This window comes from Ranitomeya variabilis, chromosome 5, assembly GCF_051348905.1.
Source record: "Ranitomeya variabilis isolate aRanVar5 chromosome 5, aRanVar5.hap1, whole genome shotgun sequence".
Taxonomy (NCBI): Eukaryota; Metazoa; Chordata; class Amphibia; order Anura; family Dendrobatidae; genus Ranitomeya; species Ranitomeya variabilis.
In genome coordinates this window covers 371,417,259-371,442,400 of record NC_135236.1, presented here as the reverse complement: position 1 = coordinate 371,442,400, position 25,142 = coordinate 371,417,259, and the positions used below count along the sequence as shown (strand labels likewise).

The 25,142-nt window shown below is 42.3% G+C and overlaps 1 protein-coding gene across 1 annotated transcript in view; it reads right to left on the bottom strand.

Moving 5' to 3' along the window:
- Positions 1-23,392, bottom strand: part of GPR37 (G protein-coupled receptor 37) — a 66,516-nt gene extending 43,124 nt beyond the window's left edge. Inside the window, exon 1 of the mRNA XM_077264930.1 lies at positions 21,428-23,392. Coding sequence (XP_077121045.1) covers positions 21,428-22,420 — 993 coding nt within the window. The 5' untranslated portion in view covers positions 22,421-23,392. The remainder of the gene's footprint in view (positions 1-21,427) is intronic.
- Positions 23,393-25,142: the final 1,750 nt, after the last annotated feature.

The window sequence follows — 25,142 nt, the reverse complement described above, 5'->3', positions numbered from 1 at the left end:
AGCAACTACCTTAGTATTCTGTGGCCACCAGACCAGAGCACTGTGAGCCTCCTACAACCTCTCTTCTGAATAGTAGGATTCTGTGAAGTCATGCAAATGTCGCATCACAGCATAATAATGTTAGTACGGCCTACTAATCAGATGAGGTACTGTAGATGCCAGAGGTAGTAAGAGGTTTGCAGTGCTATGGTGTGGCTGCTGGACCAGCGTGCTGCAAAGCTAATAAACTGACATGATTTGCTCAATCTGAGAGTGTCCGTGACGTTTTGAGTAGCCATACTTTTAACTTTTTTTTTACATAAATAGTACAAACAAGGATAAAACACATTTTAATATCTTATTACGAGAAAAAAAATAACTTCTTTACCTTCGTGGACTAATCACTAAGGGTACTGTCACACAGTGGCACTTTGATCGCTACGACGGTACGATCCGTGACGTTCCAGCGATATCCATACGATATCGCTGTGTCTGACACGCAGCAGCGATCAGGGACCCTGCTGAGAATCGTACGTCGTAGCAGATCGTTTGGAACTTTCTTTCATCGCTGGATCTCCCGCTGTCATCGCTGGATCGTTGTGTGTGACAGCGATACAGCGATGCGTTCGCTTGTAACCAGGGTAAACATCGGGTTACTAAGCACAGGGCCGCGCTTAGTAACCCGATGTTTACCGTGGTTACCAGCGTAAAAGTAAAAAAAAACAAACCGTACATACTCACATTCCGGTGTCCTTCAGGTCCCTCGCAGTCTGCTTCCCGCTCTGACTGACTGCCGGCCGGAGCAGAGCACAGCGGTGACGTCACCGCTGTGATCTGCTTTCACTTTACGGGGGCACTCAGTCAGAGCGGGAAGCAGACGGCAAGGGACCTGACGAACACCGGAATGTGAGTATGTACTGTTTTTTTTTTTTTACTTTTACGCTGGTAACCAGGGTAAACATCGGGTTACTAAGCGCGGCCCTGCGCTTAGTAACCCGATGTTTACCCTGGTTATCCGGGACCTCGGCATCGTTGGTCGCTGGAGAGTGGTCTGTGTGACAGCTCCCCAGCGACCACACAACGACTTTCCAACGATCACGGCCAGGTCGTATCGCTGGTCGTGATCGTTGGAAAGTTGCAGAGTGTGACAGTACCCTTAATCTCAATACACAGAAAACATCTGTCTTCAGTGAAGACAGGTTTTTCATCTCACTAGAGAATCATATAACAGCTGCTGTTCATAAAAGTTTATGGAGAAGGATGGAGGGAGGAAAAGGGAGCACCTAAAGAGAGAGGCATACACAAAGAGTCTAAGACATACATTTTCTGTTTTTGGAAAGCAATAAGTTGGCATAGGCAGACTTATAGACCATGCAATGCTCTCCTGGGAATTTTCATAGAGGAATAGGACTGGAATAATAGCACAACTTATTTAAGATAGCAATATTTAATCAATATTGACCCTTTAAAGGGCTTTACCACGTGACTTAGGATAAGAGCCCAAATCAGAAACTTCATTTGCAGACACTTGCTCTAAGGTTTTTGCCTCTCATCAGTTTCTAGTTTGGCTTCTTATATTAAATCATGTGACAAGGTCCTTTAAAGGGTCGATATTGACGTTTAGCATTGCTACATCCAATAGGTAGCACTTCCTATGGAAGCATTGCAAGGTCTGTGAGTCTCCCTGTGTCAACTTGATGCTCTCCACATGAAGAATCTTTACTTCTTAGGGTATGTGCACACGTCCGGATTTCTTGCAGAAATTTCCTGAAGAAAACCAGAAATTTTCTGCAAGAAATCCGCATTTTTTTTTTTTTTTGCGTTTTTTTTACGTTTTTTTTTAGCATTCTGCAAGCATAATTAGCTTGCAGAATGCTAAAGTTTTCCAAGCGATCTGTAGCATCGCTTGGAAAACTGACTGACAAGTTGGTCACACTTGTCAAACATACTGTTTGACAAGTGTGACCAACTTTTTACTATAGATGCTGCTTATGCAGCATCTATAGTAAAAGATAGAATGTTTAAAAATAATAAAAAAAATGGTTATACTCACCCTCTGCAGACAGCCAATCTCCTCAGCGGCGTCCGTTCCTATAGATGCAGGTGTGGTTCAGGACCTGTGATGACGTCGCGGCTTGTGATTGGTCGCGGGACTCACATGAGCGGTCACGCGACCAATCACAAGACAGCGAAGTCATCACAGGTCCTGAACCACACCATCTATAGGAACGGAAGAGAGAGCATGCACCGGAGAGGCGGGAACACTTCGGGGGCCATCAGAGGGTGAGTATATCACTATTTTTTATTTTAATTCTTTTTTTTTTACCAATTATATGATGCCCAGTCCGTGGAGGAGAGTCTCCCCTCCTTCACCCTGGGTACCAACCGCACATAATCTGCTTATTTCCCGCATGGTGGGCATAGCCCCGTGCGGGAAGTAAGCAGATCAATGAATCCCCGCAATTCCACATTTTTAATGAACATGTTGCTTTTTTTTTCCGCGATGCGATTTTTTCGCGGAAAAAAATGCAACATTTGCACAAAAAATGCGGAATACACTGTAAATAATAGGAGGCATATGTAAGCGTTTTTTTCGCGTTTTTATCACGTTTTTATAGCGAAAAAACGCGAAAAAAATGCGAAAAATCCTGAACGTGTGCACATGGCCTAAGACTCCATGTCAGAGACCGCTAACTCAGCCAACCAGTTCTCCTGCTTCTCACTGATAAGGGGCAAAAAATAAATGGAATTTTTGGTTAGGCTTCTTATCCTAAGTCATGTGACAAGGTACTTTAAAGGAATAATATTGACTTTTAGGATTGGAAGCATTAAAATTCCTGTCCTCTCCCTATCTGAAGAACCTATCTGCATAGGGCCAGACACAGACATGCCGCTGCAAGCTGACCTGAAACAGCTACACTTTCACAAGCAGATACATATATTTGTTTTTTTCACGAAGGAAGAAATTTTGAGATCATTCAGATTAGGTGTCTTCCAGATTTTTGGATGTTGTTGAGCTCACAAGTGCTTTTCTACTTTTTCATTAATGTAAAAAATTGTTAATTTTACCACTCCTAAAAGCTTCTATTAATTCTGATTGCCATTTTTTTGGCAAAATATGGCCTCCTTCAAATGTATTGATAACTATTTAGACTTCATCTTGAGAGTTCTTCTGAAAAACAAAAATACAAAATCAACACTTAGAAGCTGATTCATTAAGGCTAAGTGCACACTTGCGTTTCGCTGGCCTGCGTTTGGCTGCGTAATTCCTCCCTTAAGCTCCGCCTACTTCTGCATGCATCCTGTGTATCTATCTTTAACATTGAGTACGCAGGGACATGCGTTGAATGCGGCGTTTTGACGTGCCCACCGACTGCACGGGAACGTCTCCGCAAGATAAATTGACATGCTGCAGTCTGGAAAGACACTCTGTATGTCCATCTCCGCAGGGAAGCCATGGGCACCAATGCACACATAGTGGGCATGGCATTTCTTGAAATCCCATCCACTATGCTGTGACATCTGGACCATGCAGATGTACACAGCGTCCAACCCGCAGCGTTTACTGACCATGGTAACATACCGGGTTTGGTATCACGGCATACTGGAAGATAAAGGATTACACTTTTGCCTAAATACCAATGGTTATGCAAATGATTTGGGAATACGAAACCATGAAGTCACGATTAAACAAAACACGCTTAATGAGCTTCAGTAAATTGGCAATTCTGAAGAGTTACATATTTCAGTTAGTTTTTAGATTTACATACCACTTTTACAATTAAAAAATGAAGTATACTGTATGTGCGGAGAAGAGTCCTGATGTAGAATATGCCAAAAGCAAAGATATTCAGATATTGGAATAAGACTTCCTTACCATTGAGACACTTTTACAATTTTTAGGATATAGTGTAGGTACACTTCAACTGTGAGAAACAGAATCTTAAAAAAATCCAGAAAATCCCAATGTATGATTTTTACATAATTAATTTGCATTTTATTGCATAAAATAAGTATTTGATACAATAGAAAAACAGAACTTAATATTTGGTAGAGAAACCTTTGTAATTACAGAGGTCAGGCATTTCCTGTAGTTCTTAACCAAGTTTTCACACACTGCAGCAGGCATTTTGGCCCACTCCTCCATACAGATGTTCTCCAGATCTTTCAGGTTTCGGAGCTGTCGCCAGGCAACATTGAGTTTCAGTTCCCTCCAAAAATTTTCTATTGGGTTCAGGTCTGCAGACTGGCTAGACCGATCCAGGACTTTGAAATGCTTCTTACAGAGACACTCCTTAGTTGCCCTGGCTGTGTGTTTTGGGTCATTGGCATGCTGGAAGACCCAGCCATAACCCATCTTCAATGTTCTTACTGAGGGAAGGAGGTTGCTAGCCAAAATCTCGCGATACATGACCCCTTCTATCCTCCCTTCAACACGGTGCAGTCATACTGTCCCCTTTGCAAAAAAGCACCCCAAAAGTATGAGGATCCCCCACCATGCTTCAGGGTTGGGACAATGTTCTTGGGGTTGTACTCATCCTTCTTCTTCCTCCAAACATGGCTAGTAGAGTTGATACCAAAAAGTTATATTTTGGGCTTATCTAACAACATGACCTTCTCCCATGCCTCATCTGGATCATCCAGATGGTTATTAGCAAACTTAAAACAGCCTGGACATGTGCTGGCGTGAGCAGGTGGACCTTGTATGCTCTGCAAGATTTTCATCCATGACGGCGTAGTATGTTATTAAAGGTAATGTTTGCATTTTCAGTTCTCTTCAGGTCAATGAACAGGTTCTTCCAAGTAGTTCTGGGCTGATTCCTGAATTTTCATCCTTATCCCACGAGGTGAGATCTTCCATGGCGCACCAGACCAAGGAAGATTGACAATCATCAGTGTTTCTTCTATTTTCTAATAATTGCGCCAACAGTTGCTGCCTTTTCAATAAGTTGCTTGCCTACTGTCCTGTAGCCCATCCAAGCCTTGTACAAGTCTACAATTTTGCCCCTGGTGTCCTTAGACAGCTCTTTGGCCTTGAAAAAGGTAATTGCACGGCACTCCGTAAAAGTGAGGTACGCGAATAGGGTACCACTCCCAATATTGAAGAAAAAAATTCGGCACTCTCAAATATCATGCAGAAATCAAGATTCATAGTTTTATTATTGCTCCACTGTTGACAAAAAAATTGTTGACGTTTCGGCCAATACCTAGGCCTTCATCAGAACTATTTATCTTCAGTGTACATGGATCGCTTGATCAAGTGTTACAGCAAGTGATGTTGCATACTGGTGTATGCAGGGTAATGGCACTAGACAGGCAGGAGAAGGTAGCGACATGTCGATCCCACTGATCCGGTGACTGTCTTTTCGTGACATTTTGTATTTCATGAAAGTGGTGAAAATAGTTATTAATAATAAAATTGTTAATAAATAACATTTTCCACATGTCTATTTTACATCAGCACAATTTTTGAAACAATTTTTTTGTGAGGAAGTTATAAGGGTTAAAAGTTGATTGGCGATGTCTCATTTTCTCAACAAAATGTACAAAAACATTTTTTAGGGACCACATTACATTTGAAGTGACTTTGAGGGGTCTAAAAGACAGAAAATACCCCAAAGTGACACCATTCTAAAAACTGCACTCCTCAAGGTGCTTCAGGTGTTTCAGGTGCTTCACAGGAATTTTTGGACTGTGCAAAGAAAAAATGAACACTTTTTTTTTTAAATACACTTTAGACCAAATTTTTTTTATTTTTACAAGGGCAACAGAAAAAAATTGACCCCAAAATTTGTTGTGCAATTTCTCCTGAACATACCAATATCCCACATGTGGGGGAAAACCACTTTTTGAGCGAATGGCAAAGTTTGGAAAGGAAGGAGCGCCACTTGAGTTTTTGAATGTAAAATTTGATGGAATAATTAGTGGATGCCATGTTGCATTTGGACACAATTTTGGAAATGAGGCCCCTAAGGGAATTTATGCAGATGCATGGAGAGCACCTTAAACCCCCAGGTGCTTCTCAGAAGTTTATAACTGAGCCGTGAAAAATAAAAAAAGCATATTTTTCCCATAAAAATATTGTTTAACCCCAAATTTTGCATTTTCATATGGGTAACAGGAGAAATTGCACCATACGATTTGTTGTGCAATTTCCTGGGGGAAAACTGGGTGCATGGCAGGGCTCAGAAAGGAAGGAGTGACATTTTGAAATACAGCCTTTGATGGAATTGTGTATGGGTGTCATGTCGCGTTTGGAGAGCCCCTGATTTGCCTAAACAGTGCAAAACACCTACAAGTACCGTATATACTCGAGTATAAGCTGAGATTTTCAGCCCATTTTTTTAGGCTGAAAGTGCCCCTCTCGGCTTATACTTGAGTCATTGTCCCAGGGGGTCGGCGGGGGAGGGGGAGCGGCGGCTGGGACATACTCACCTGCTCCTGCGACTCCACTCCCATAGGGGTGGTACCGGTGACCGCTCAACGCTGGAAGAAGCTGTCAGCACCCGAAGACCATCAGGGAAGCTGCCAGGGACCGCGCCGGGAGCAGGTGAGTATGCTGGGGAGGGTGAGCAGCATTGCACGATATTCACCAGTCCTCGTTCCACCGCCAGGTTCCGTCTTCTTCGTCCTCTGCTGTGACACTCAGGTCAGAGGGCGCGATGACGTGGTTAGTGCACGCCCTCTGCCTGAACGTCAGTGCAGAGGACGCTGAAGACGGAGCCCAGCAGTGGAATGAGGAAAGGTGAATATTGCAAGTGTCGGGGGCCTGATCGATGAGAGATGAGTATGTCATTTTTTTTTATCACAGCAACAGCATATGGGGCAAATATCTCTATGGAGCATCTTATGGGGCCATAATCAGTATTTGTGCAGCATTATATGGGGCAAATATATCCATGGAGCATCTTATGGGGCCATAATCAGCATTTGTGCAGCCTTATATGGGGCAAATATCTCTATGGAGCATCTTATGAGGCCATAATCAGCATTGGTGCAGCATTATATGGGGCAAATATCTCTATGGAGCATCTTATGGGGCCATAATCAGCATTTCTGCAGCATTACATGGGGCAAAAATCTCTATGGACAATCTTATTGTGCCTTAATCAGCATTTGTGCAGCATTATATGGGGCAAATATCTCTATGGAGCATCTTGTGGTGTCATAATCAGCATTTGTGCTGCATTATATGGGGCAAATATCTCTATGGAGCATCTTATGGGGCCATTATCAACATTTGTGTAGCATTATATGGGGCAAATATCTCTATGGAGCATCTTATGGGGCCATAATCAACATTTGTGTAGCATTATATGGGGCAAATGTCTCTATGGAGCATCTTATGGGGCCCTTATTAACCTTTATGCAGCACGGTATGGGGTAAATGTGTCTATGGAGCATCTTATGGGGCCATTATTAACCTTTGTGCATTATATGGGGCATACAGTATTTTAATATGGAGCATCTTATGGAGCCCATCATAAATTTTATGGAGCATTAAATGGGGCGTATTTTGTATGGAGCATTTTATGGGGCCCATCATGAACTGTATGGAGCATTATATGGGGCTCCTGATTCAATATGGATATTCAAAAACACTTAACCTACTGATATCTCAATTAATTTTACTTTTATTGGTATATATTTTTATTTTTGAAATTTACTGATAGCTGCTGCATTGGCTTATACTCGAGTCATTAAGTTTTCCCAGTTTTTTGTGGCAAAGTTAGGGGTCTCAGCTTATACTCGGGTCGGCTTATACCCGAGTATATATGGTAACTCCATTCTGGAAACTAGATTCTTCAAGGAATTTATCTAGATGTGTGGTGAGCACCTTGAAACCTCAGGTGCTTCACAGAATTTTACAACGTTGCTCTGTAAAAATGTAAAAAAAATTTTTTTACCCACAAAACTGTTTTAGCCCCAAATTTTTTAATTTTCACAAAGATAGCAGAAGAAAATGGACCACAAAAGTTGTTGTGCAATTTCTCCTGAGTACAGCGATACCACAAATGCATATGTGATCGAAAACTACTTTTGAGGCACAGTGCAAAGCTCAGAAGGGAAGGAGAGCCCTATTGTAGTTCAGATTTTGCTGGAACGGTTTGACAGTGCCATGTCACATTGGCAGAGCCTCTGTGGTGCCAGAACAGAAGAACCCCCATATATGACCTCATGTTACAAACTATACTCCTTAATGAATTAATCTAGGAGTACAGTAATCATATTGACACCACATGTGTCTCACATATTTTTATACTATTGGCGGTGAAGAAAGAATAATTACATTTTAACCACTAAAATGTTGCTTTAGCCCCATATTTTTAAGGTTTCTAGGGGCTAAATAGGAAAAAATGGCATTGCAATGGCTTATAACTGTCAGTGCGGCACTGACACAAGCCCCTGGGCCCGTGCTCTGTGCATGGTCTGAGGGGCTGGCTGTAGCCTGGTGACCTTGAAGTCATCATGATGACATTGGGTCATCATTGCAACGATCGGGCCCTGGTGATAATGTCGCAGGGGCAACAATCGGAGTGCAGAGGGGGCTCCCTCCCTCTGCACACCTGCTAAATGCTGTAATTGTAGTATTTAGGGGGTTAAAGTGCTGTGAGCGGTGCGGGCACCAGGCTTGCCCTGATTACCAGGTGTCAGCTGTCAGAATCACCTGACACCCGGCGGCAATAGTGCATGCACAGCCTCTGTGAGTGCAAAATTGCCTGAAAATACTCAATACATCTAAGGTCGGTAAGTACCAGCCGAACAAGACGTACCGAGTAAGGCTGGAGTCACACTAGAGCGTAATATGGATTAGTGCTATGCGATCAAAAATTGCATAGCACTTGGACCAATGTTAATCTATGGGGCAGCGCCCATCATCCGTTTTTTTTCTCGGGCATATTCAGTGTGCGAGTGAAATCACAGCATGCTGCAATTGTCAGCGTATCTCGGCCGAGAATTGCCAATGCAAGTCTATGGGTGCGAGAAAAACTCGCACACCACACGGACCATCAGTGTGTCTTGCGACAAATAAGCACCGGTGTTCTATAGAAAGCCGGTAACTCAGTGCGGTGTAAAGTAAAATCACACTGACAGGTTAAAATAGAATAGATAAAATAAATGTCTACACATAGTATAGGTAGATATACAGTGCCTGGCGAAAGTATTCGGCTCCCTGGAACTTTTCAACCTTTTCCCACATATCATGCTTCAAACATAAAGATACCAAATGTAAATTTTTGGTGAAGAATCAACAAGTGGAACACAATTGTGAAGTTGAACTAAATTTATTGGTTATTTTAAATTTTTGAGGAAAATCAAAAACTGAAAAGAGGGCGTGCAATATTATTCGGCCCCTTTACTTTCATTGCAGCAAACTCACTACAGAAGTTCATTGTGGATCTCTGAATGATCCAATGTTGTCCTAAATGCCTAATGATGATAAATATAATCCACCTGTGTGTAATCAAGTCTCCGTATAAATGCACCTGCTCTGTGATAGTCTCAGGGTTCTGTTTGAAGCACAGAGAGCACCATGAAGACCAAAAAACACAACAGGCAGGTCCGTGATACTGTTGTGGAGAAGTTTAAAGCCAGATTTGGATACAAAATGATTTCCAAACTTTAAACATCCCAAGGAGCACTGTGCAAGCGATCATATTGAAATGGAAGGCGTATCATACCACTGCAAATCTACCAAGACCTCTCCAACCTTTCATCTCAAACAAGGAGAAGACTGATCAGAGATGCAGCCAAGAGGCCCATGATCACTCTGGATGAACTGCAGAGATCTACAGCTGAGGTGGGATAGTCTGTCCATAGGATAACAATCAGTCGTACACTGGACAAATCTGGCCTTTATGGAAGAGTGGCAAGAAGAAAGCCATTTCTCAAAGATATCCAAAAAAAGTGTTGTTTAAAGTTTGCAACAAGCCACCTGGGAGACACACCAAACATGTGGAAGATGGTGCTCTGGTCAGATGAAACCAAAATCTATGTTTGGCATAAAGGCAACAGAGCTCATCACCCTGAACACACCATCCCCACTGTCAAACATGGTGGTGGCAGCATCATGGTTTAGGCCTGCTTTTCTTCGGCAGGGACAGGGAAGATGGTTAAAATTGATGGAAAGATGGATGAAGCCAAATACAGGACCATTCTTGAAGAAAACCTGTTTGAGTCTGCAAAAGACCTGAGACTGGGACGGAGATTTGTCATCCAACAAGACAATGATCCCAAACAAAAGCAAAATCTACAGTGGAATGGTTCACAAATAAACGTATCCAGGTGTTAGAATGGCCAAGTCAAAGTCCAGACATCAATCCAATCGAGAATCTGTGGAAAGAGCTGAAAACGGCTGTTCACAAACGATCTCCATCAAACGTCACTGAGCTCGAGCTGTTTGCCAAGGAAGAATGGGAAAGAATTTCAGTCTCTCGATGTACAAAACTGATACAGACATACCCCAAGCGACTTTCAGCTGTAATTGCAGCAAAAGGTGGCGAAACAAAGTATTAAGTTAAAGGGGCCGAATAATATTGCACGCCCCACTTTTCAGTTTTGGAATTTCCACAAAAGTTTAAAATAACCACTTTAATTCAACTTCACAATTGTGTTCCACTTGTTGTTGATTCTTCACCAAAAATTTACATTTGGTATCTTTATGTTTGAAGCATGATATGTGGGACAAGGTTAAAAAGTTCCAGGGAACCGATTACTTTTGTAAGGCACTGTGTGTACATATATATATATATATATATATATATATATATATATATATATATATATAATCGTCTAAGGGTCACTTCCATCTGTTGGTCTGTCTGTAACGGAAATACCACGTCGCTGATTCAATCAGCGACAGGCTTAGTCCGGCCGTGTAACATGTGCCTCGGAATTCTGGGAGTTGTAGTTTGCTTACCCTCATAGGCCATGTAATATTCTGCATTTTAACTACATTTCCCAGAGGCAGCGAGTACAGTGCGCAGAGAAAACAGAGAAGTGTCCGCATGGCTGCTATAGGGCAATAATGGTCTCCCTCTATGTCGCGGCCGTTTATGGTGGTCTTTGGCGGCTGGCACACGGCACTGAGGTAACTGGACAGCAGAGTCCCGGAATAAGAACCTGAAGCAGTGTACCCTCATCGTGCACCCGCTGAGCAGCCTGCAGGTGAAGCTGCCGTGTAACGTGTGGGTGAGACCCCAGGACCCGCTCACGTATCCGGACACGGACCGGGTGTTCGTCATGGTGAGCGGGTGTCTTCCCTTCTCCCTGCAGAACACTGAGGCTCTGTATCTGTACTGCAGGTCTCTGCTGCGACCCAGTGTCTGAGCTGAGGCTGGAAACACAGCGAGGCTCAGAGTCCAGAAGATTCAAGTGGCTGATGGGCGAGGGCAGGGTATGGTGTGCAGGGTACGATGGGCAAAGTTCGGTGTGCAGGGTACGGTGGGAAAGGTACAGTGGGCAAGGTGCTGTGTGTAGGGTATGGTGTGCAGGGTACGGTGGGCAAAGTGCGGTGGGCAGGGTACGGTGTGCAGGGTACAGTGTGCCATCTCAGGAGGATCTCATCTCCTGATGGTCCTACATGATAGGCTCTAGGAGAACTGATTTGTGACTACAGCAGCAGTTGGCATAAATGTGGCTGTTTTTCTCATCCCCCCTTTGGCACATCGGTGCCTGTCTGATGCATTTGTGACCAGATGTGCAATGTTAGTAAAAGAGGATTACTTTTAGGATATGCCATGTGTTTCAGATGGGTGAAGGCCATACCGCTGTGGTATAAGGATGGGCAGATTCTCTCAAATCACCCTGGGAAATTTGGTGAATCAAATGTGCAGTATTATACTCTGAGGTCCAGTGCTATATACCCCTGTGTGTATGGTGGGAGTTCTGCACACCCCTCACCTGCCGCTGTGGTCAGAGGTTAGTAGGGTGATGGTGCCCTGGGGTCACACTGTGATTACACTGAGGCTGCAATATAGTCTGATCGCTTTACATGCGGACTGTGCTGTCGTTTGCTGTGCGGGTTTCTCTAGCTGCTCCTCCATCAATGGAATTCCCTACAATCTGCAGTGTGTTTTCTGCGACTGTTTATTTTACTCACTTACATAGCGCCATTAATTCCACAGCGCTTTACAGACATCATCATCAATGTCCTCATTGGGGCTCACAATCTAGATGTCCCGTGTCTGGAGGGAATCCCTGCAAACACGGGGAGAACATATAAACTCCTTAAAGATGTTGTACTTGGTGGGATTTGAAGCCAGGACCCCATTTCCACTAAGCCACTGTGCTGCCCTATGTGTTATATGGTGGCCACTGATATGATCATCTATCTATACACTGTGTTCCAAATTATTATGCAAATAATATTTTCTCATATTTTCTCTAAATTACCTATCTGAATTGCAGTCATTGTTGTTTTCCAGTCATCTACCATTCTAGTAGAATTGCAATGTTTTGGAACAAACTGCTTATGAAAACAGTATCTTTTAAAAAAAAATAAACACTCAAAATGCATGTTCCAAATTATTATGCACAGCAGAGTTTTCAACCTTTTTTTTATTTTGAACAAAAAAATGGTAAATTGTGAAGTTATAAGCATTATCAGCTTATTACAAACTGAAATCAAACAGTTTTCAAGTGAAAACTTTATTCTAGGTGATGTTACATTTGCACCACATAGGACCCCTTGTTCCAAAGAAGCTTCTGAACTCTCTCGTCCATTGAATTTGTCCGTTTTTGGATGGTTTCTGCTTCAATTGTTTAGCATGTGGACAGAATACCCTTCCAGAGCTGTTGCTTAGATGTGAACTGCCTCCCGCCATCAGACACTCCTTTTGATGATGCTCCAGAGGTTCTCAATGGGGTTGAGGTCAGGGGAAGATGGTGGCCACACCATAAGTTTGTCCTCTTTTATGCCCATAGCAGCCAGAGATGCAGATGTGTCTTTTGCAGCATGAGACGGTGCATTATCATGCATGAAAATGATCTTGCTGCGGAAAGCACGGTTCTTCCTCTTGAACCATGGCAGGAAGTGTTGTTTTAGAAACTCCACATAGATTATGGAGTTCATCTTTTCCCCTTCAGGGATCATAAAGGGGCCGACAATCTCTCTCCCCATGATTCCAGCCCAAAACATTACTCCACCTCCTCCTTGTTGGCGCCTTAGCTGTGTTTTCATGGGGTGTCCATCAACCAGCCATCCTCCACTCCATCCATCTGGACCATCGAGCGTTGCACGGCACTCATCGGTGAACAAAACAGTTTGGAAGTCAGTCTTCATGTATCGTTTGGCCCACTGGAGCCGTTTCTGCTTGTGTGCAGTGGATAGAGGTGGTCGACAGGATGGCTTACTCACAGCTGCAAAGCTCTGAAGGACCCTGCATCTTGTTGTTCTGGGGACGTTGGAGGCACCAGCAGCTTCAAAAACTTGTCTGCTGCTATAGCAAGGCATTTTTGCAGCTGCTCTTTTAACCTGATGCAATTGCCTGTTGGAAAGAGTCCTCAATTTTTCCTTATCAGCACGCACACGTGTGTGCTGGGAATCAGCTACATACTTCTTGATTGTGCGATGATCACGATGAAGTGTCTTGGCAATGTTGATTGTAGTCATGCCTTGACCTAAATACTCCACAATTTGTTGCTTCTCAGCAGCCGACACATCCTTTTTCTTTCCCATTTTGGCAAAAAATGTAGGCTGCTTAATAATGTGGAACAGCCTTCTTAAGTAGTCTTGCCTTTATTTGGACACACCTGCCAAACTAATTTGCACAGGTATCTGCAATTGCTTTCAGTGATATAAAGAGCCCTGACACACATCACCATCAATGAGTTTAAATGACAAACAAAAAAATTCTAACCTTATCACTCCTAAACTCTTTGTGCATAATAATTTGGAACACAGTGTATAATCGTCTAACGTCCACTTCCGTCTGTTTGTCTGTCACGGAAATCCCATGTTGCTGATTGGTCGCGCCTGGCCAGCCACGACCAATCAGCGACAATGGCGCGGGATTTAAATCACGCTTCGCTGATTGGTCGCGTCCGGTCGGCCACGACCAATCAGCGACAGACGCAGTCCGGCCGAGAATTGGCATTGGATTTGAACCACGCTTCGCTGATCGGCCAGCCGGGAGCGAAATTTAACCCCCACTCACAGCGCGACGTACATACATACATATTCTAGAATACCTGATGCGTTACAATTGGGCCACCATCTAGTGTATATATATATATATATTATATGTAATGTCATTGACACACACGCATATATTATATATATATATATATATATATATATATATATATATATATATACATATATGTTTCATACAGAGCTAGATAGCAGAATAGCCAATAATTCAATTGTCGGGTTCTGTAAAATCATTGCAGAACCCGACAGGATATGAGACATGGTTTACATACAGTAAACCATTGCATATCCGTTATATTTTTATATATCCCTCCTTAATAATGTTAGTAGTGTAAGTGTGTAAAAGCTCAGGCAGGGAGTTAGCGCAGCCCAAGTGACTTCAGCGGTAGTCACTGAGCATGCGCTCAGGGGAGGCTGCGCAGGCAGCTTTTCATTCATTCCTCCATGGTTTACAGCTCGGCCGGTCGCATTAGCACCGCTCCAGGTTATAAATGAATTAACCCCTTGAGATGCATTTACAGCGTGGGACTTGACTGTACAGCGGACAGGTATGGGATATTGTTGCTTTTTTATTTTGGATTTTTTTACAGAAGAAAGAGGGCTTCGCTTGGATTGAGCGTACAATAAATATATTAAACCAGTGTAATTATTTAATTAAAAGACTTTATTGTTAATGTGTGTGTGTATTTTTAACCCTTTCAGACTATTGGATTAATAATGGATAGGTGTCTTATTGACACCTCTCCATTATTTACCAAGCTTAATGTCACCTTACATTAGCAAGGTGACATTAACCCCTTATTACCTCATATGCCAATGCCACAGGGCAGTGGGAAGAGAGAGGCTAAGTGCCGGAATAGGCGCATCTTACAGAGGAGCCTTTTCTGGGGTGGCTGGGGGCAGATGTTTTTAGCCAGGGGGGTCAATAACCATAGTCCCTCTCTAGGCTATTAATATCTGCCCTCAATCACTGGCTTTCCCTTTCTGGCAGAGAAAATTGCGTGGGAGCACACACCATTTTTTTCTGTGAATTAACCCTTTAATTTAACACATAGAGCTCCAAAATATTACACACACACACACTACTAACATTATTAGGGAGGGATATATAAAAATAAAACAGATATGCAGTGGTTTACTGTATGTAAACCATGTCTCATATCCTATTGGGTTCGGTAATAGTTTAGCAAAAACTGACATGTGAATTACAGGGTTTTCTGCTATCTACCTCTGTAAGAAATATATATACAGTATATATATATATACACTCACCGGCCACTTTATTAGGTACACCATGCTAGTAACGGGTTGGACCCCCTTTTGCCTTCAGAACTGCCTCAATTCTTCGTGGCATAGATTCAACAAGGTGCTGGAAGCATTCCTCAGAGATTTTGGTCCATATTGACATGATGGCATCACACAGTTGCCGCAGATTTGTCGGCTGCACATCCCAAAGATGCTCCATACAAGGCAGGATGGATCCATGCTTTCATGTTGTTTACGCCAAATTCTGACCCTACCATCCGAATGTCGCAGCAGAAATCAAGACTCATCAGACCAAGCAACGTTTTTCCAATCTTCTACTGTCCAATTTCGATGAGCTTGTACAAATTGTAGCCTCAGTTTCCTGTTCTTAGCTGAAAGGAGTGGTACCCGGTGTGGTCTTCTGCTGCTGTAGCCCATCTGCCTCAAAGTTCGACGCACTGTGCGTTCAGAGATGCTCTTAGGCCTACCTTGGTTGTAACGGGTGGCGATTTGAGTCACTGTTGCCTTTCTATCAGCTCGAACCAGTCTGCCCATTCTCCTCTGACCTCTGGCATCAACAAGGCATTTCCGCCCACAGAACTGCCGCTCACTGGATTTTTTTTCTTTTTCGGACCATTCTTTGTAAACCCTAGAGATGGTTGTGCGTGAAAATCCCAGTAGATCAGCAGTTTCTGAAATACTCAGACCAGCCCTTCTGGCACCAACAACCATGCCACGTTCAAAGGCACTCAAATCACCTTTCTTCCCCATACTGATGCTCGGTTTGAACTGCAGGAGATTGTCTTGACCATGTCTACATGCCTAAATGCACTGAGTTGCCGCCATGTGATTGGCTGATTAGAAATTAAGTGTTAACAAGAAGTTGGACAGGTGTACCTAATAAAGTGGCCAGTGAGTGTATATATATATATATATATATATATATATATATATATATATATACATACATACATACATACATACAGGTATATATATGTAGAAAAAGTGGAACAGTACCAGAAAAAATACCATAAACATGCACGCTTCCCTCCTGACCAGTATACCAATGGCCTTTCAGACAGTAAACAAAAAGGGAAACAGCACAAAAAGATGTAAAAAAGAGGACTTTAATGCCCTGTGGCGTGGCAGCATTTCGGATAAAACAAATCCTTTCTCAAGGAAAGTCCTCTTTTTTACATCTTTTTGTACTGTTTACCTTTTTGTTTACTCTCTATATATATGTGTGCGTCACTAACATACATACAGTGGGGCAAAAAAGTATTTAGTCAGTCAGCAATAGTGCAAGTTCCACCACTTAAAAAGATGAGAGGCGTCTGTAATTTACATCATAGGTAGACCTCAACTATGGGAGACAAACTGAGACAAAAAAATCCAGAAAATCACATTGTCTGTTTTTTTATCATTTTATTTGCATATTATGGTGGAAAATAAGTATTTGGTCAGAAACAAAATTTCATCTCAATACTTTGTAATATATCCTTTGTTGGCAATGACAGAGGTCAAACGTTTTCTGTAAGTCTTCACAAGGTTGCCACACACTGTTGTTGGTATGTTGGCCCATTCCTCCATGCAGATCTCCTCTAGAGCAGTGATGTTTTTGGCTTTTCGCTTGGCAACACGGACTTTCAACTCCCTCCAAAGGTTTTCTATAGGGTTGAGATCTGGAGACTGGCTAGGCCACTCCAGGACCTTGAAATGCTTCTTACGAAGCCACTCCTTCGTTGCCCTGGCGGTGTGCTTTGGATCATTGTCATGTTGAAAGACCCAGCCACGTTTCATCTTCAATGCCCTTGCTGATGGAAGGAGGTTTGCACTCAAAATCTCACGATACATGGCCCCATTCATTCTTTCATGTACCTGGATCAGTCGTCCTGGCCCCTTTGCAGAGAAACAGCCCCAAAACATGATGTTTCCACCACCATGATTTACAGTAGGTATGGTGTTTGATGGATGCAACTCAGTATTTTTTCCTCCAAACACGACAAGTTGTGTTTCTACCAAACCGTTCCAGTTTGGTTTCATCAGACCATAGGACATTCTCCCAAAACTCCTCTGGATCATCCAAATGCTCTCTAGCAAACTTCAGACGGGCCCGGACATGTACTGGCTTAAGCAGTGGGACACGTCTGGCACTGCAGGATCTGAGTCCATGGTGGCGTAGTGTGTTACTTATGGTAGGCCTTGTTACATTGGTCCCAGCTCTCTGCAGTTCATTCACTAGGTCCCCCCGCGTGGTTCTGGGATTTTTGCTCACCGTTCTTGTGATCATTCTGACCCCACAGGGTGGGTTTTTGCGTGGAGCCCCAGATCGAGGGAGATTATCAGTGGTCTTGAATGTCTTCCATTTTCTAATTATTGCTCCCACTGTTGATTTCTTCACTCCAAGCTGGCTGGCTATTGCAGATTCAGTCTTCCCAGCCTGGTGCAGGGCTACAATTTTGTTTCTGGTGTCCTTTGACAGCTCTTTGGTCTTCACCATAGTGGAGTTTGGAGTCAGACTGTTTGAGGGTGTGCACAGGTGTCTTTTTATACTGATAACAAGTTTAAACAGGTGCCATTACTACAGGTAATGAGTGGAGGAAAGAGGAGACTCTTAAAGAAGAAGTTACAGGTCTGTGAGAGCCAGAAATCTTGATTAAGTATTTGGTCAGAAACAAACAATCAGACCACCAGTGATGTAGATGATGACCTTCACTGTGCTTGATCAGGCTGCCATATACCTTGATGTTATGTGGCCCTATATGGCTATGTAATAACTATATTTATATTTATTTGATGTGGTTCTATATTGCCTGGCAGAAAGGGAACCAGGCCCAGGTCTCTCTACTTGTCCTGATTAATGACTACAATTGCTTAGAGAGAGCATTGACTGTTACTCTAGCATGTGGTATTTTTTTTTATAACTAAAATGCACAGTATGACATTTTAATTACACATTTTTAAAAATAACACGCCACTATGCAGTTGGGATTTTTTCCTTTCTAAATCTATGTATTAAATAGTAATTAATAGAAATTTTTAAAAGCAAACTTTCTTCAATATGTGACTACTGACTACAGCATTCATTGAGAGAAAAACAAGTTGAAGCAAGATGTAAAAGTTTGCATTCCAACATCACATAATTCAGAGCAGAGAAGTGGATAAAGTCAGAACAGCAATACTGTCATGTGCATACTTCTCTTTTAGAAATAAAAATATCATACATATATTTCTAAATTAAGAAAAACAATGATGGCAGCATTGACTGCTGATTTTATCCCCCCAGTCATGCACAATGTGAGGAATAGTGGACTATAGCCAGTTCGCTGTGAGGTTGGCAGGGATACAGACTGAAAGACACAAAACTGGCACTGACGTTAAGCTGATCACTTTTAAATAAGGAACAAATATGCATGGCAATTGGAGACAGGCAAAACAGCTTTAGGAGACCATATTTATTTCCAAAGCGGAGACAAAAACTTGGCACACACTCTCTCCTGCTCATCTTTTACTAGATATTGTACCAGTTGGTTCTTGTCAAGAGAAACTCCAGAATAGGGTATATATGTTAATTAAACATAGTATCTTGTATTCTAAAAAAACATGCAGAAATCATTCAGGTTCAAGTGCAACAATTTTCCAAATCCAGATTCCTATGCCAGTTGTACCACAATAGGGAAAATGATAGATTTGCTTCTTTTTTTTCCTGAAAGAGTCCCACATCAGTTCACAGGCAGTTTAGCTTTTGTAGAGCCCATGGACAAGGTCTAACACAATTTCTAGGGGAGCAGGCAAACTTTTTGGGGCACATACAAACATCAGTTATGGAGTGGCAAAATCCACACCAAATTGTACGGATTTCCTTTGAAAATCGTGCTGATAGAATGCAAATTATATCCTTTTGCATTGAATAGTGTGAAATCGGAAACACAGATCAACATGGGTTACAAATAAGCTTGCGCTGTGGACTGTAGAAGAGATTTCATAAAACCCATATCTTGTTACTATACTACAGCAGATTTTCTGTCCTGAATATCCAGAATAGAAATCCTCTGTGTATATGCCCCTGTGCACATAACCTTTCTAATTCTGGAAAGTGGCTTTTAAGAGTATGTAAAAGAAGTAGATTACTAGAGATGGGCGGATCCCAGGATGTTTGGGTCAGCGGGTTCGGCCAAACAGTTAAAAAAAAAAAAAAAGTTTGGGTACCAGAACAGTACCTGAATCCAAACCTGGACCTCATTCACTTGAATGGGGGGCCAAAATATCCAGTGTTTGCTGTGCAAACATTGCTTCTGATTGGCGGTAAAATCATTACCGCCGATCAGACAACCGCAGTTCTCACGCTGTCAAATGACAGCGCAAGCCTGCAGCTGTGATCAGAGGCAAAAAGTTCACCTCCGGTCACTGGCATTGGCTGAAGGGACTACTGCTCCTGTGTTTGGTGTACATGCCTGAACAGTAGGTGTTCGGTGCAGACGCAACTTTATCGGTCGGGTTCGCCCATCTCTATAGGGTATGAAATGGTTTTATAATACCAAATAGGAAGTATGTAACCACTATCCTTTTACATTTTAAAGGAGTTTTCTGTGACTTTTATATTGAATCCTTGGGATAGGTCATTAATATCTGATTGGTGGTAGCACGACATCTCCGCCAATCAGCTGTTCCCAATGCCGATGTGTTGAGTTGCCGAACTGCACTGCACAGCTCCGGTAAGGAGTAGTGGCCTCGTCCGGTACTGCATATCTTCCCCTTATTTGAATCAATAGGGGACCCGACTGTGGCCTATATTTAATAGACTGAGCATAAGAAGTCTAATGTAAAAACCTTAAAAAGACAAAATTTTGCACAGCATAAGGGTTGTGCCAAAGGTTTCAGACTTTGTTTCGACCGTCCTGAGCTGGGGCAGGATGGTGGTGTGGCATCGCATGCCATACAGTTCATGATCAGTAGTGGCATATCTTATTCCAGAAATATTACACCTGTCCCTGTCTGGATTAAGATTTTTTTTGAAAGGCGCACTGAGTTGTACACTGTACACCAGTGATAAAATGAGACAAATTCATTAAGTAGCATGCACCTCTTAATGACTCAGGTGCATCTTACTCCACAATGCCCCATCTTTGAGACTGGAATGTAGAATGCCAGACTTAAAGAGGTTGTCTACTACTTGGACAACTTCTTGTCATACTCCTTGCTTGGCCCCATAAAATAATAACGGTTATACTCACCTCCCACGGCGACGCTGTGCCGGCGGTGTCGGCACTCGCGGTCCTGGGACTCTGGTGCGGTTATTTTCACACGTGACGCTTGCTCCCAATTAGTGCTGGCATCTCTATCCCTGTCTCCTGTCAAATTGAGCATGAAGAGGAAGTCAAAGATCAGTTGCAGCCCGGACTTCCTCTTCATGTTCGATTTGTCTGAAGGCGGGGACAGTGACACAAGTGCTGACTGGGTGCCGGCGTCACGTGTCACAACAACCGCATGAGAGCCCCGGGACCACAAATGCTGACACTGTGCTGGGATGCGAGGTGAGTATAAGCTTTTTTACTTTATGGGTGCCAAACATTTTGATCAAGAAGGAGTTGACCTACTAGTGGACAACCCCTTTAATGAATCGTGGCCTCAGTGTCTATTTATTTGATGCTATTGGATCCACTAACACAGTGTTTCTCAACTGTGTTCTCAAGACCCACCAACAGGTCAAGTTTTCAGGATCTCTTAGTATTGCACAGGTGATAATTTCATTATCTGCTCCAGCATTAACTCCATTTCCTATGGAAATCCTGAAAACATGGCCTGTTGGTGGGTCTTGAGGACTGGAGTTGAGAAACACTGCACTAACAGGACATTATGTGTGCATTACAAGGCAGCCATATCATATAAAGGAGATAAAGTCTCTTAGAACATTATTCCAAACAGTACATAATATAAAAGCTCTCAATGGCAAAACACTACAATTAATTTGGCGTTAAACATGCGCAGTGCATTCTAAACTAATATAATATATAACAAATCTATTAAAACACATTTAAGAAATATTACCTCAATATAAGGAATGATTTTGCAAGAGAAATCCTCCAGCAGCCACTTTTTCGTTAGTTCATGAAATATTACCAATGGGAGGCAGAAGAAAATTATCAAAAAATCCCAAAAGGCCAAATTTGCCAAAAGTGAGTTGGATATGCTTCTCATATAATAGTTATGGCAAACTATGCACATTACAGCCATATTACCCATAATCCCAATAACAAATATAATGATGGATAAGCACATGACTGCATATGCCCCATACGAATCTTCTGTTAAAGGGTAAAATGGATTCTTAATGTGAAGCTTTTTATTTGTTGCGTTTTTTGGTACTAAAGCTTGATTAGCTTCCATATTATCGGAGAACACTTTTAAGTCATTGGTAGCATAGGGTACCGATCCATTTAAGGACAATGCATGTGGTTCTGTCTCTTTTCCAACACTGGAACTCTGCAAAGTTTCATTCAAATCCACTAATAGTTTTTTTTCACTGTTTGTTTTATTTGAGCTGTCATTTCCTTTCTTCCACTGCCGTTCATATGCTTCCCTTTTATGTCTTGCACTGATATATACCATGGCAATGTGATCCTTAGGATGCTGCTCAGGTGTTTCAGCCTCATACCTGGTTTCCATGGCTGTGATGCTCAGTTTTCTTTGCTCCTCGGGAAAGGTTTCAGATGGCATATTTGGTGCAGGTGTTCTCTGTCCTTGTTTGCCATTTTGCTGATGTGAATTCTGTTCAATCAATGCAGACTCAATAGGCTTGCTTAAGCTTGGTTGTAAAAATTTGCAAATAATGCTTCTTAAACCCCCACCTGGGATAGACTTCTCGTCAACAGTTTGACCCTTTGTCCTTTTAGAATTAACTTTGTCCAGAAAAGGAGATGGATCATGGCACCAGGTTGTGCCATCTCCATATTTCACCTTTAGATCATCTTGCAATTCATGATTACTCACTATTGATGCTCCAAAAAATAAAAAAGATATAGTATAAATTGGTAAGAGCATGTTTAAAAGAAAACATACAGTTAAAAAGCAAGAAGGAAATCGCTGGTTCTGTGCATGTCACTTGATTCCACAGTGCCAGACAAAGCAGTGGGAACAGACAGAGAAATACCAGGGTGTAAATAAATTACGCACTCCTCGGAGTAAAGTTTCACCTCTGAAACATTGTAAATGACACCGCAATTCAGTGAGTGGAAGTCATTCCAGCATCAGTGCACAAGCCGTCAGGAGAAAAAGTTCAGGTTGCCAATGCTGTACATTCATAGAAATACCAGGGCTCCACCCTTTTTGTGCCACTGTCTTTGTAAGAACTGTTCGCTTTTCCCTGGCTGCTCATTTAAATGTTCTTTCAGTGCTTCATTGCAAAGACATCAAGGGATAGCTCTTCCTGCTCGTAATAATCACAAATGAAAATAATCCCTCCTAGGCTCAGAGTAAACAGGTTGCAGAGATGTCATCAGATCAGATTAAAGCCTGGACAGTAAAAAAAAAAAGACAACAGGCTTCCATGGCTGGAAAGAGAGAGAAGACTTGACAATTGTCTTGAATGTTTCCTTGTCTGACTTCTAGAGAGCATAGGTTGAGGAGAAGGTGAAGAAGCCCTGTTGGCCCTCAAGATGCAGAAGAACCTCTGTTTCTGAAGGCTTCTCCCTGGCTGTACTGCTGCTGTCAGTGAAAAGAGCCCCGCCTGTAGGGTTTACAAGCCTATTCTCTGCGCCTGTGTATGGCTGTAACCGAGACAGCCTCTCTCCTCCCTTCTCTACACTATCTCTCCATCTAATGTCACTCTGAGCAATTATCACACCTTGCTGGGTGCCCTCACATGTATCTGCTTGCATCTCCCACAAGAAAGGTGGCTACTTAAGACCCAGACTGGCATTTTAAAGGCAGTATTTATATGCCCTATCGGATTTTTCAAACAAAGAGAACATAATCCTTTACCTCAGTACATTGTAGTAGCACTTGCGGCAGCAGTGCCATTCTCTGTCTGGGCAAAGCATAGCCGGTTCCCAGTACTGAAGCTTACACAAAGGCGGCGCAGGAGGGGGAGTGGGGGAATGAACAGAAGCTGTTAATGCTGCAAGTAAGGTCTAGAAGCAGCTGGCTGAATTCTTTCCCAGTTATACAGAATATCTGCATTGAAATCCAAAATGGTGATACCTACAAAAATAACTATAGGATTACAATATTAGTTCTATATTTGGATGTAAAGTTTGACAGCAGGAAATCATATACTATCATATTTACTTGTGATAAAAGAGCAAAATTGTAATAAAAAATATAGCTCCTGGCCGAGATTATTAAGTACAGGGTGGAAACAAAACAGCAATTACTATTAAAGGAGGAGTTAAAATCAAAACTTTACATTGCCTGCAGGAAAACACATTCAGTTCTTTCTCAGGTCTACTTAGGTGAAAGTACACAGTGCACGTCATGTCCAGAATATACATGCGCAATACTACCGTATATTGGGAAAAAAATGAAAAAAACAGTAAAGTGAACTGGATTTTTTTCCAGTATATTTTCCTATTGCCGCTATTCCACTAATTCTGGGACAGTTTTTCTTTTTTTTTTCTGTGCCCCTCCATTCCAGAGTCATGTTCCTTGGTAATAAAGGTGTGGTATCCCACAAAGTGACCATTTCCATGGGGTATCGCATGTACAGTATGTTCCATGCAAATACCGTGATTTCTGTGTTTTGACTTACAAAAACTGATGGAAAGTACTGACCAAATGCTGATGTGTGACCGTAGCCTAAAACTATAAGCCTGGCAGTTTCAGGGTTAGAAATATAATTTGCAAACATAGTATATGAAAGGTAAATATTATTTTAAATAGATGCTGTATTGTATATTAGGTGTCAAACAGTATAATATATGTATTTGTGTGTAAAGGCATTACATTACACATACTAATGCAATAATTGAGTGGCACAAATAACACCATATTCTGCATAATACAATGGAATTTTCAAATAGGTACACATTATACATAGAAGGATATCTGTGAAAGTACATTGATAAGCTCAGCGCATTCACCAGGACGGATGATTAGAGATGGACGGAACCCTAGATGTTCAGGTCCAGCCCAACAGTTAAAAAAAGTTTGACTTTGGGTAGCAGAACAGTACCCGAATCCAGACCCCATTCACTTGAATGGGGACATGAAACATCCAGTGTTTGCCACACTGTTATGTACATGACAGCGCGGCATACACTGCCTTTGACCAGTGGAAAAATGATTACCGCTAGTCAGACAGCCGTGGTTCCCACGCTGTCAAATGATAGCAGGAGCCTGCAGCTGTGAACGGAGGTAAAAAGTTTACCTCCGGTTATTGGCGTCGGCTGATGGGACTACTCTAATATCAGAGAAAGACAGAGGCTGATTGGAGTATTCATTATCCAACGCCTGCGCTGTAAATAAATAATAATAATAAGAAAAAAAAATGGGTTCCCTTGTATTTTTGATAACCAGCCAGGCAAAACTCACAGCTGGGGACTGCAACCCACAGATGTCAGCCTTAGCAAGGTTGGTTATCAATAGAGGTATTCCCATGCCGTTTTTTAGAATTATTTAAATAATCTTAAAAAATGGCTTTGAGTCTCCCCCATTTTTGACAACCAGACAAGCTAAAGCAGACAACTGGGGTCTGATATTCCTAGGCTGGTAAGGAGCCATGGATATTGCCCCCTCCCAGCCTAAAAATAGCAGCCTGCAGCTGCCC